This window comes from Haliotis asinina, chromosome 8, assembly GCF_037392515.1.
Source record: "Haliotis asinina isolate JCU_RB_2024 chromosome 8, JCU_Hal_asi_v2, whole genome shotgun sequence".
In the NCBI taxonomy this organism is placed as follows: Eukaryota; Metazoa; Mollusca; class Gastropoda; order Lepetellida; family Haliotidae; genus Haliotis; species Haliotis asinina.
In genome coordinates, this window is record NC_090287.1 from 65,330,013 (window position 1) to 65,344,341 (window position 14,329).

At 44.2% G+C, this 14,329-nt stretch overlaps 1 protein-coding gene across 1 annotated transcript in view; it reads left to right on the top strand.

Moving 5' to 3' along the window:
- The window catches only part of LOC137293693 (inositol-tetrakisphosphate 1-kinase-like), a 39,585-nt gene that overhangs the window by 19,151 nt on the left and 6,105 nt on the right, over window positions 1–14,329 (top strand). Inside the window, exons 4-9 of the mRNA XM_067824394.1 lie at window positions 8,228–8,345; window positions 8,739–8,837; window positions 10,595–10,638; window positions 12,179–12,338; window positions 12,826–12,893; window positions 13,913–14,081. Of these exons, the coding sequence (XP_067680495.1) occupies window positions 8,228–8,345; window positions 8,739–8,837; window positions 10,595–10,638; window positions 12,179–12,338; window positions 12,826–12,893; window positions 13,913–14,081 (658 nt within the window). The remainder of the gene's footprint in view (window positions 1–8,227; window positions 8,346–8,738; window positions 8,838–10,594; window positions 10,639–12,178; window positions 12,339–12,825; window positions 12,894–13,912; window positions 14,082–14,329) is intronic.

A 14,329-nucleotide genomic window follows, 5' to 3' on the forward strand; every position in this document is an offset into this window, starting at 1 on the left:
AAAATAGAAAATCTCTTTCTAGTGGAAAAAAGATAAAAATCAATATCTATTTGTGACAGTCAGTACTTGTCAGTTGATGAGTGGGTGGTGATTTAGCATAGTTACATGTCTCTGGTAATACCTCCCAATCCTTGTGCAAATACCAATATTTTATGAGGTCAATACCTTATTTCATGGGTCAGAGAAAAACAATCTTATGTTGGTTTCTTGGGCCCCAAAATGCAGGTGTTTGGTTTAAAGTCTTCTTTTGTTTCGTTATAAAATGAATCAGAAATGAAGGTATTTTCAGGCCTTTTTATTGGGCAAACAACAGAGCGTGTGCATGAGGTAGTTCACTACTGAAGTTTCATTTTGTCGTTATCTGACAGTTGTCATGGGGCCAAGTATATGAAAGTGTTGCTTGTACTTACATACTTGGGTGGAGGGTCGGGGAGTGGCAATCTCTTAAAAGGAGATAATATCTCTGTCACAAGAAGTATAGATTCTAGTGGCCTGGATGTTATAGCAGATGTTATGACTAATACTAGTTGACAGATTCGAAGTGAAACAAATGTAGGTTTGGATGGTTTCTGATTTGTTGTCAGTCAGTGGCAGGACTGAAGGCGTTCTGCTGTATCTAGAACGTGATACGTTCTCTCACTTAATGTGTGACTTTGTGTATTTGTATAATTTGTCGAGGGTGTCTCTTTTGTATTGAGACATTGTAATGCATTGTAGAACACCCTGTCCTGGAGAACACTGCATTGTAAAACACCCTGTCCTAGAACCACTACATCATAGAACACCCTGGTCAAGAACCACTACATTGTAGAACACCCTGTCCTGGAAACACTGCATTGTAAAACACCCTGTCCTAGAACCACTACATTGTAGAACACCCTGTCCTAGAACAACTACTTTGTAGAACACCCTAAAAACCACTACGTTGTAGAACACCCTGTCCAAGAACCACTACATTATAGAACACCCTGTCCAAGAACCAGTACATTGTAGAACAACCTGTCCTAGAACCACTACATTGTAGAACACCCTGTCCTAGAACAACTACATTGTAGAACACCCTGTCCTGGAAACACTGCATTGTAGAACACCCTGTCCTAGAACCACTACATTGTAAAACACCCTGTCCTAGAACCACTACATTGTAGAACACCCTGTCCTAGAACCAGTACACTGTAGAACACCCTGTCCTAGAACCACTACATTGTAAAACACCCTGTCCAAGAACCAGTACATTGTAGAACACCCTGTCCTAGAACCACTACATTGTAGAACACCCTGTTTAGGAACCACTGCATTGTAGAACAACCTGTCCTAGAACCACTACATTGTAGAACACCCTGTCCTAGAACCACTGCATTGTAGAACACCCTGTCCTAGAACCAGTACATTGTAAAACACCCTGTCCTGGAAACACAGCATTGTAAAACACCCTGTCCTAGAACCACTACATCATAGAACACCCTGGTCAAGAACCACTACATTGTAGAACAACCTGTCCTGGAAACACTGCATTGTAAAACACCCTGTCCTAGAACCACTACATTGTAGAACACCCTGTCCTAGAACAACTACTTTGTAGAACACCCTGTCTAAGAACCACTACGTTGTAGAACACCCTGTCCAAGAACCACTACATTGTAGAACACCCTGTCCTAGAACCACTGCATTGTAGAACACCCTGTCCAAGAACCAGTACACTGTAGAACACCCTGTCCTAGAACCACTACATTGTAAGACACCCTGTCCAAGAACCAGTACATTGTAGAACACCCTGTCCTAGAACCACTACATTGTAGAACACCCTGTTTAGGAACCACTGCATTGTAGAACAACCTGTCCTAGAACCACTACATTGTAGAACACCCTTTCCTAGAACCAGTACATTGTAAAACACCCTGTCCTGGAAACACAGCATTGTAAAACACCCTGTCCTAGAACCACTACACTGTAGAACACCCTGGTCAAGAACCACTACATTGTAGAACACCCTGTCCTGGAAACACTGCATTGTAAAACACCCTGTCCTAGAACCACTACATTGTAGAACACCCTGTCCTAGAACAACTACTTTGTAGAACACCCTAAAAACCACTACGTTGTAGAACACCCTGTCCAAGAACCACTACATTATAGAACACCCTGTCCAAGAACCAGTACATTGTAGAACAACCTGTCCTAGAACCACTACATTGTAGAACACCCTGTCCTAGAACAACTACATTGTAGAACACCCTGTCCTGGAAACACTGCATTGTAGAACACCCTGTCCTAGAACCACTACATTGTAAAACACCCTGTCCTAGAACCACTACATTGTAGAACACCCTGTCCTAGAACCAGTACACTGTAGAACACCCTGTCCTAGAACCACTACATTGTAAAACACCCTGTCCAAGAACCAGTACATTGTAGAACACCCTGTCCTAGAACCACTACATTGTAGAACACCCTGTTTAGGAACCACTGCATTGTAGAACAACCTGTCCTAGAACCACTACATTGTAGAACACCCTGTCCTAGAACCACTGCATTGTAGAACACCCTGTCCTAGAACCAGTACATTGTAAAACACCCTGTCCTGGAAACACAGCATTGTAAAACACCCTGTCCTAGAACCACTACATCATAGAACACCCTGGTCAAGAACCACTACATTGTAGAACAACCTGTCCTGGAAACACTGCATTGTAAAACACCCTGTCCTAGAACCACTACATTGTAGAACACCCTGTCCTAGAACAACTACTTTGTAGAACACCCTGTCTAAGAACCACTACGTTGTAGAACACCCTGTCCAAGAACCACTACATTGTAGAACACCCTGTCCTAGAACCACTGCATTGTAGAACACCCTGTCCAAGAACCAGTACACTGTAGAACACCCTGTCCTAGAACCACTACATTGTAAGACACCCTGTCCAAGAACCAGTACATTGTAGAACACCCTGTCCTAGAACCACTACATTGTAGAACACCCTGTTTAGGAACCACTGCATTGTAGAACAACCTGTCCTAGAACCACTACATTGTAGAACACCCTTTCCTAGAACCAGTACATTGTAAAACACCCTGTCCTGGAAACACAGCATTGTAAAACACCCTGTCCTAGAACCACTACACTGTAGAACACCCTGGTCAAGAACCACTACATTGTAGAACAACCTGTCCTGGAAACAATGCATTGTAAAACACCCTGTACTAGAACCACTACATTGTAAAACACCCTGTCCTAGAACAACTACATTGTAGAACACCCTGTCCTAGAACCAGTACATTGTAAAACACCCTGTCCGAGAACCAGTACTTTGTAGAACACCCTGTCCTGGAACAGTACATTGTAGAACACCCTGTCCGAGAACCAGTACTTTGTAGAACACCCTGTCCTGGAACAGTACATTGTAGAACACCCTGTCCTAGAACCACTACATTGTAGAACACTCTGTCCAAGAACCAGTACATTGTAGAACACCCTGTCCTAGGACACTAGGACAGTACATTGTGGGACACCCTATCTTAAAACCACTGCATTGTGGGACACCCTGTCCTAGAACCACTGCATTGTGGGACACCCTGTCCTAAAACCACTGCATTGTGGGACACCCTGTCCTAGAACAGTACATTGTAGAGCACCCTGTCCTAGGACCACTACATTGTGGGACACCCTGTCTTAAAACCACAGCATTGTGGGACACCCTGTCCTAGGACCACTACATTGTGGGACACCCTGTCTTAAAACCACAGCATTGTGGGACACCCTGTCCTAGGACCACTACATTGTGGGACACCCTATCTTAAAACCACTGCATTGTGGGACACCCTGTCCTAGGACCTCTGCAGTGTGGGACACCCTGTCCTAGAACCACTGCATTGTGGGACACCCTGTCCTAGAACCACTGCATTGTGGGACACCCTGTCCTAGAACCACTGCATTGTGGGACACCCTGCCCTAGGACCACTGCATTGTGGGACACCCTGTCTTAAAACCACTGCATTGTGGGACACCCTGTCCTAGAACAGTACATTGTGGGACACCCTGTCCTAGGACCACTACATTGTGGGACACCCTGTCCTAGGACCACTACATTGTGGGACACCCTGTCCTAGAACCACTACATTGTGGGACACCCTTTCCTAGAACCACTACATTGTGGGACACCTTGTCCTAGAACCACTACATTGTGGGACACCCTGTCCTTGGCCTCGGCATGGAGATACTGAAATAGGGTGAAGGGGTCATTGTTGAGTCAGTGGACATATTTCACATGACACTTCACTTGGCATCAAGGGTTCTCTAAAATATACAACACTCCACCCTATTGTAAAACACCCTGTCCGAGAACCAGTACTTTGTAAAACACCCTGTCCTGGAACAGTACATTGTAGAACACCCTGTCCTAGAACCACTACATTGTAGAACACCCTGTCCAAGAACCAGTACATTGTAGAACACCCTGTCCTAGGACACTAGGACAGTACATTGTGGGACACCCTATCTTAAAACCACTGCATTGTGGGACACCCTGTCCTAGAACCACTGCATTGTGGGACACCCTGTCTTAGAACCACTGCATTGTGGGACACCCTGTCCTAAAACCACTGCATTGTGGGACACCCTGTCCTAGAACAGTACATTGTAGAGCACCCTGTCCTAGGACAACTACATTGTGGGACACCCTGTCCTAGGACCACTACATTGTGGGACACCCTGTCTTAAAACCACAGCATTGTGGGACACCCTGTCCTAGGACCACTACATTGTGGGACACCCTGTCTTAAAACCACTGCATTGTGGGACACCCTGTCCTAGGACCACTACATTGTGGGACACCCTGTCCTAGGACCACTGCATTGTGGGACACCCTGTCTTAAAACCACAGCATTGTGGGACACCCTGTCCTAGGACCACTGCATTGTGGGACACCCTGCCTTAAAACCACAGCATTGTGGGACACCCTGTCCTAGGACCACTACATTGTGGGACACCCTATCTTAAAACCACTGCATTGTGGGACACCCTGTCCTAGAACCACTGCATTGTGGGACACCCTGTCCTAGAACCACTGCATTGTGGGACACCCTGCCCTAGGACCACTGCATTGTGGGACACCCTATCCTAGGACCACTACATTGTAGAGCACCCTGTCTTAAAACCACTGCATTGTGGGACACCCTGTCCTAGAACAGTACATTGTGGGACACCCTATCTTAAAACCACTGCATTGTGGGACACCCTGTCCTAGAACAGTACATTGTGGGACACCCTGTCCTAGGACCACTACATTGTGGGACACCCTGTCCTAGGACCACTACATTGTGGGACACCCTGTCCTAGAACCACTACATTGTGGGACACCCTTTCCTAGAACCACTACATTGTGGGACACCCTGTCCTAGAACCACTACATTGTGGGACACCCTGTCCTAGGACCACTACATTGTGGGACACCCTGTCCTAGGACCACTACATTGTGGGACACCCTGTCCTAGAACCACTACATTGTGGGACACCCTTTCCTAGAACCACTACATTGTGGGACACCCTGTCCTAGAACCACTACATTGTGGGACACCCTGTCCTTGGCCTCGGCATGGAGATACTGAAATAGGGTCAAGGGGTCATTGTTGAGTCAGTGGACATATTTCACATGACACTTCACTTGGCATCAAGGGTTCTCTAAAATATACAACACTCCACCCTATTGTGGTGGACATTCTCAATGCTTATAATGCCTTTTGTATTCACAGTATATCCCATATGACAGGTGTATGCTGCGTACATTATAACCTACTGTAAGGTGTATCCTCCCAAAGGTCATGTAGAACAATTTGTTTGAGCTAGCATGTTTTTCTGCACATTAGTGTGTGGATCTCCAGTAAGAGGTGTACCCAGTTCCTGCTGTTCCTAGATTTCTTCTTGGCTGATGGCCCACATCCTTGTGTACAAACTGCTGCCTGCCCACATCCTTGTGTGTAGACTGCTGCCTGCCCACATCCTTGTGTGTAAACTGCTGCTTACCCACATCCGTGTGTATAAACTGCTGCATGTCCACATCCTTCCGTATAAACTGCTGCCTGCCCACATCCTTGTGTATAAACTGCTGCCTTCCCACATCCTTGTGTATAAACTGCTGCATGTCCACATCCTTGTGTATAAACTGCTGCCTACCCACATCCTTGTGTATAAACTTCTGCCTGCCCACATCCTTGTGTATAAACTGCTGCCTACCCACATCCTTGTGTGTAAACTGCTGCTTACCCACATCCGTGTGTATAAACTGCTGCATGTCCACATCCTTCCGTATAAACTGCTGCCTGCCCACATCCTTGTGTATAAACTGCTGCCTACCCACATCCTTGTGTATAAACTGCTGCCTGCCCACATCCTTGTGTATAAACTTCTGCCTGTCTACATCCTTTTCTATAAACCTGCTGCCTGTCTGAGTGTCTTGCCATTGCCAAGTGACCACATCCTTCAGTATAAACCTGCTGCCTGTCTTAACATCTTGCTGTATATACCTGCTGCCTGTCTACATCCTTCTGTATAAACCTACCGCCTGTCATAGTGTCTTGCCATTGCCTAGTGACCACATCCTTCAGTATAAACCTGCTGCCTGTCTTAACATCTTGCTGTATAAACCTGCTGCCTGTCTTAACATCTTGTCGTCTCCTAGTGATCACATCCTTCAGTATAAACCTGTTGCCTGTCTTAACATCTTGTCGTCTCCTAGTGATCACATCCTGCTGTATAAACCTGCTGCCTGTCTTAAAATCTTGCTGTCTCCTAGTGTCCACATTTCTTCTGTATAAACCTGCTGCTTGTCTACATCCTGCTGTATAAACCTGTTGCCTGTCTTAAAATCTTGCTGTCTCCTAGTGTCCACATTTCTTCTGTATAAACCTGCTGCTTGTCTACATCCTGCTGTATAAACCTGTTGCCTGTCTTAAAATCTTGCTGTCTCCTAGTGTCCACATTTCTTCTGTATAAACCTGCTGCTTGTCTACATCCTGCTGTATAAACCTGTTGCCTGTCTTAAAATCTTGCTGTCTCCTAGTGACCACATTCTTCTGTATAAACCTGCTGTCTGAGTGTCTTGCTGTCTCCTAGTGATCATATCCTTCTGTATAAACCTGCTGCCCGTGTCCATCCTCTGTAAAAACCTGCTGCAAGTGTATATCCTCCTGTATAAACCTGCTGCCTGTCCACATCCTTCTATATAAACCTGCTGCCTGTCTGAGTGTCTTTCTGATGAGACACTTCTCAGTTTTGTGTTTGCCTCTTGTGTGACAATGTATGAAACTAATCTTGTAAGATGTAGTATTCCTGCTGTGTGATAGTGGCTTGGAAACAATCAAGTCTGGACCAGACAATCCAGTGTCTGATGTAATGGGCATCAACCAGGTCTGACCAATCAATCCACTTGGTGCCCTGTATACCCAAATGATGACCTATTCTAATGAGGCCATCATGTCTTGTTCAAATCATGATTTTGACACCAGGTGTTTAATAACAAGTTTTTTGAAAACTGGAGATCAATCCTCTGACGAGAGTGTCATCAGTACCAGACAGTTAGTGTAGACAGACATTGATCTGATATGTCATTGCACACCAGACCAGCATGTACAGAATACTTCAAACAGGTGTATCTCACTTTATATCACAAATGAAGCAAACAAGTGATAGCTGACTACCCATCTTCATCTCTCGTGTCATGTGACATCCCAAAAATCGGTTCACGCAGAACTTGAAACCAGAAACAGACCACTCTGGATAAGTTAAGATGCCACATGATCAATAGATGGAATAGACTAAAATTATGTGTTCTCCCCTTAGATATGACCTTCTGCTATTTTCACAGTTTCTTTACATTCATAAACCATTACAGAAGCAAATAGTTTACGGACCAAGGACATGTGAAGCAAGGACTTTGGTTGTGAGGTCAAAACACTCGCAAGTCATAGAACCAAATACATTTACACTAAGGTTTTTGAACTCCAAACACCACATAGTCTTCCTGAGATAGAGCTAACTGATATCAAATGGTGAAATAAATCAAAGTGTGAACTTTAGAGCACGTTTTTCACTCTGGTTGAAGCTAAACAAAAATGACAAACACTGAGACCACATTATGGTAAGATAGTTTGCTTTAAATCAGGTTGAGTTATGAAACTATTCCTGTGCAGGCTGTTGCTTAGTTTTAGGAGTAATTAGTGGTGTTTGTTTCAGGATTACATCAACAGTCACCCAGAATGTATTGTAATCGACCCACTGCCGAGTATGGTGAACTTGTTGGATCGCTACAACCAGTACAAGATGGTCCAGGAGAGCAGTCTGTTCCAGCAAGGTGACCCAACACTCACTCAGACATGCCGTAAATCTTGGTTGGGACAATCCCCCCCAACACTGCAGAACTGTTTTTGTGCCATCTTTTGTTTTGTATGTGTTTCTGTCTGTGATCGTAAGTTCAAAATGTAATGAAAATTATGAACAAGTATTTGCAGGGATGGCTTAAAGTGTTGTAACTGATGTCACCCAAGTCATGGTGTCCTGAAGCAGCAGATCCTTTAAGGTCAATAACTAGCTGGTTTCACTAAAGTGGTTTGCAGCCTGCATCTGAAAAGGCTTCCCACATTAAACCAACATCCCATGACTAACTGTATTGTCAAACAAACTGTTTTTCTTTTCACTTGTTTTTTTTAAAGAACAAAATGCTTCATTTCCCCTTGTATTGTTTCAGACTCTGATGTGTTCATGCCAACATTTGTCGAGTTGACCTCGAGTGACCTTGATACCAATCGCAGGAAACTGGCAGAGGCCCAAGTCACATACCCTATTGGTTGGTCTTCCTTGAAGTTACAATCTTCCATTGTATGTCTTGTAATTGTACGTTTTAAACAGACGGTCGCAAGTCTGTCTGTCACACACAAGACAGGTGTCAGGACATGAGTTGTGTCACAAGGATTTAAATCAGTTTGAGAAACACAATGCTTGTCTTCACTGTGAGGTTTACAGAGCAGAGTAGCACTCCAGCACTAGGGTTTGTTAGACACAGTTTAAGCAGTGTAACAATTAATACTGAGCCCAAGTTTACTTAGACTGAACTATTGGGAAATATGTTATATCCTGCAGGAATTACAAGGCAGAGAATATCACACTTGTAATTAGAAATAGCTAAATATGTGACCCAGAAGCCATTCACTGTGGTTTGTTTGTAGTTGGGGCACTGTGTGGAATGTTGAGCTGTGGTTACACACAGAGACTGGGGCCCATTTGCCTGGAATGCTTGGCTGGGATTGCACAGAGACTGGGGCACATTGCCTGGAATGCATGGCTGGGATTGCACAGAGACTGGAGCACATTGCCTGGAATGCTTGGCTGGGATTGCACAGAGACTGGAGGACATTGCCTGGAATGCATGGCTGGGATTGCACAGAGACAGGGGCACATTGCCTGGAATGCTTGACTGGGATTGCACAGAGACTGGAGCACATTGCCTGGAATGCTTGGCTGGGATTGCACCGAGACTGGGGCACATTGCCTGGAATGCTTGGCTGGGATTGCACAGAGACTGGAGCACATTGCCTGGAATGCTTGGCTGGGATTGCACAGAGACAGGAGCACATTGCCTGGAATGCTTGGCTGGGATTGCACAGAGACTTGAGGACATTGCCTGGAATGCATGGCTGGGATTGCACAGAGACTGGAGCACATTGCCTGGAATGCTTGGCTGGGATTGCACAGAGACAGGAGCACATTGCCTGGAATGCTTGACTGGGATTGCACAGAGACTGGAGGACATTGCCTGGAATGCATGGCTGGGATTGCACAGAGACAGGGGCACATTGCCTGAAATGCTTGACTGGGATTACACAGAGACTGGAGCACATTGCCTGGAATGCTTGCCTGGGATTGCACCGAGACTGGGGCACATTGCCTGGAATGCTTGGCTGGGATTGCACAGAGACTGGAGCACATTGCCTGGAATGCTTGGCTGGGGTTACAAACAGACTGTGGCACATTGCCTGAAATGCTTGGCTGGGATTGCACAGAGACTGGAGCACAATGCCTGGAATGCTTGGCTAGGATTGCACAGAGACAGGTGCACATTGCCTGGAATGCATGGCTGGGATTGCGCAGAGACAGGCTCACATGGCCTGGAATGCTTGGCTGGGATTGCACAGAGACTGGGGCACATTGCCTGGAATGCATGGATGGGATTGCACAGAGACTGGGGCACATTGCCTGGAACGCCTGGCTGGGATTGCACACAGATTGGAGCCCATTGTCTGGAATGCTTGGCTATCAATATCCATTTTTTTCTATCCTTTTCATGTTGCAGTGGCATAGCCTTAATATTGCTCACAGAACAGAAATTCAGGGGAAAACATATAAACTGGTTATTGTGTATAAAGTCCATTGAGACCCTTTCGTCATTTGTGGTAACATCTGGACTTTAGAAGCAGTGTTAGTCGGGGCAGCAAGTGTCCTTTATCAGAGTGGCAAGAAAGTCATTTGATGAGAATACTAGGTTCCTGGTATGTGTTTTGTCAGCATAAACTGATCTTTGTGTAATCCTGGTTTCCTTCATTTCAGTGTGTAAGCCAAGTATTGCTCATGGCTCCAAGCTGTCACACAAGGTATGTTGTCTTGGCAGTCCCAACACAGGACTGACAGGTAGCAGTAGATCTAGTAATGTGGGATATTAGTAGAAGGAACTGAAACCCCAATTAACCCAGAAATTTTCTGTGCAGATTTAACTCTGGGATCAAAACATGAAATATATATGAAACTATATACGCTGTAAGAAAAATGTCCTAATGCAGCAAGTGTGTTCAAATGGAAATTGTGGCGGTTACTGGCTAAAGCAGACCTCTAAAACAATTTAATGTTTCTTCACCAAACATGGAACACCAATGGGCCTGGTAGTGTACTGGTGCCTTTTGGTAGTTTTGGAATTCTGAAGTAAACAGTTTTTACATTTACATGGCAACAAGTTTGACTTTGACTCAAATTGGTGGTAGGGATCTCTTTCAGGGCAGAACTTTAAAACTGTTCTCTATGTCTTCACCAGATTTGGCACATGTACTTGTAGACATATTCATGAGAGTATTTAGCCATTTCAAGGGATAAAGATGACTTTGTCCTCTTGTTCAGAATTAGGTATGTGATGGATTGGATATCACCAATTAAACATACACACTGATTGAAATCACACTTCACCCTGATTGAATATCAGTTTAATTACCACACTACACCCTGATTGAATACCACACTACACTTTGATTAAATACTGCACAGCACCCTGATTGAATGTCAAATTAAATACCACCCTACTCCCTGATTAGTGCCACACTACACCCTGATTAAATGCCACACTAAATGCCACACTGCACCCTGATTAAGTACCCTATCAATATGCCCTCTGGCAACACGTTGTTGAATACTCCACAGTTTGCTATGCATAGTGTCTTCCTGTGGGCACCAGTATAGCTGTGTTTAGTTCACTAGGCTTCCTGTGGGCACTACTATAGCTGTGTTTAGTTCACTAGGCTTCCTGTGGGCACCACTATAGCTGTTTAGTTCACTAGGCTTCCTGTGGGCACCACTATAGCTGTTTAGTTCACTAGGCTTCCTATGGGCACCGCTAAAGCTGTGTTTAGTTCACTAGGCTTCCTATGGGCTCCACTATAGCTGTTTAGTTCACTAGGCTTCCTGTGGACACCACTATAGCTGTGTTTATTTTACTAGGCTTCCTATGGGCACCACTAAAGCTGTGTTTAGTTCGCTAAGCTTCCTGTGGGCACCACCATAGCTGTTTAGTTCACTAAACTTCCTGTGGGCACCAGTATAGCTGTTTAGTTCGCAAAGCTTCCTATGGGCACCACTATAGCTGTTTAGTTTGCTAAGCTTCCTGTGGGCACCGCTATAGCTGTGTTTAGTTCGCTAAGCTTCCTGTGGGCACCACTATAGCTGTGTTTAGTTCGCTAAGCTTCCTGTGGACACCAGTATAGCTGTTTTTAGTTCACTAAGCTTCCTGTGCAGTTCTTTATCTCAAGCTGACATAAACATGAGTGATACTCCTATGCATAAAAGTGAAGGTATGTACATCCACATCAGTGAGGCCACTATGATGGATGTTTCCTTTAACAATTGTGTGCCTCTTTCTTCTACCTCCAGATGGCGATAGTGTTCACCGAGGCTGGTCTGTCGGACCTCATGTTTCCTTGTGTAGCTCAGTCTTTTATCAACCACAATGCACTGCTCTTCAAGATATATGCTGTCGGGGACAAGTACTATATAGCCGAGAGGCCGTCGCTGAAGAACTTCTATGCTGGAGGTACAAAAAGAAGTTTGGTCATGTCTTGAAAGAAAACTATTGTTCGAATGTTTTCAAATTTGGGGACCACCCTATTTTTCTAAAACAGAGATGCAGTGCAAATTTGATAATTTTGATAAAAAATTGAACAGTGGTTGGTTCCATTTTATTAAAGAGTTATGTTAATTTACATATTTTCAACTTGAAAGCCCATTGTAACTTTTTGTCAAACAATAACTTGGACACATTTGAATGGATTGTTTAACAAATTTGGGGATCACTCTCCGTATCTGTAGAAGAGGTGCTTAGCAAAGTTGCGTTTTGATATTTATGATTCATGGAGAATTGTGTTGATCGTGGTCTGTGATGTGAAGTAAAACCCTGTTTATCTGTACAGTGTGGCTTAGAAAGATTTGTCATCCTGATATGAGAGTTGCTGCTTCTTGTCATACACTGAGCTGCCATATCTGTCAGAGTTGCTGACTTACGTGAAACCTATCTGTTCCAGATCACCAGACAATCTTCTTCGATACCCACAACGTGTCAAAGCGAGGCTGTTCCCACTATCTCACAATAGTAAGTAGATGCCAGTCTCAACTGAAGGACTAGCAGGAGTGTGGTGGGGTTACTAGGAGACTCTGAAGGGTTGGCAGCTAGCCAAGTGAACGTGCCACAAATTGTTCTGCAGAAGATGATTCACAAGTCTTAACCTATCTCTCCAATTCTTGTGATATGAGGTGATGTAAATGGGATCACGTGTGCACATTTTGGATCATGCTTTTGGCCACTGTTTTGCTTGTCCTGACTGCAGAGTAAAACAACATTCATTCAAGCACAGTGTAAGTAAACTTAGTCTCAGTGTATTTCGTTACACTCCACCACTAAATCTAACAAAACCTAGTAGAAGGTCGCGTCAGGTAACCTTTCAGCGACCAATGACCGTCCAGTCAAATTGGAGACGGTTAAATAGATTTAACCAATCAGACAATGACTTCTATTTAGGGATTGGAGGGACTTTCAAAATATTCAGGTCACTGACACAAAGAAAAATCCGCATATAACACAGTTATTTGACCTGCAGTATATACACTTTGGGGTTTCTGTTGACATGGTTACCATTAGCTAATATTTCCGCAAGATAACATCTTTGAATTTTGCCAAAACACTATTTTCAGCGACTGTTTACTCAACGTTGTCATGGTTGTACGTACGCCATGTGCATCACTCTGAAGCGAGCGTACGTTAAATAGCATAAGTTAACAGCGTACTGAGGATAAGTTTACTTAGACTGATTCAAGCACTTAGTGTTGCTTTGTTTTGCTTTGGTTAGACAGTTTTATGTTGGCTGTTTGCAACTTTCCCAGACTTTTGTTGCTATATAGGAAAGTGATGATTAACACTTATGTATATTATTTGTAGGTGGTGGGATAGCCTTGTGGTTAAAGCATTCGCTCATTGTGCTGAAGACCCACGTTTGATTCCTCACATGAGTACAATGTGTAAAGTCTGTTTCTGTGTTGTCCGCCACGATATTGGTGGAATATTGCTAAAAGCAGCATAAAACTGGTTCATACACAATGTATTATATTTCAAAGCTTGACAAGGCTGACATGGAGCAGTCTCCACTGAAGCCAGACAAAGAGAAGCTGTGTGACCTTGGTAGAAAGATACGGCAGGTCTTCGACCATGACCTGTTTGGTGTGGATGTTATAATGGACAGCAGCACGCAGAGATATGCAATCATCGACATCAACTCATTCCCAGGTAGCCCTAACACCTATGTTGTGGTCATATGAATGTAGTTTGTAGACCTGGGGCTCTTTTTAACCAAGCAATCTTTTCTAAGGTTAACCTTAACTCCCATTCTTTAGCATTGCACAAAGGTTACTTCAGTGACTTACAATCACCTTAGTGCCTTGTGAAAGGAGGTCCAGGACAAAATGTCATTTTTAAGAATCAGATTAAGTCACAAGATTTTCACTTTTCAAAATCGTACCTATTAATTAGATTTG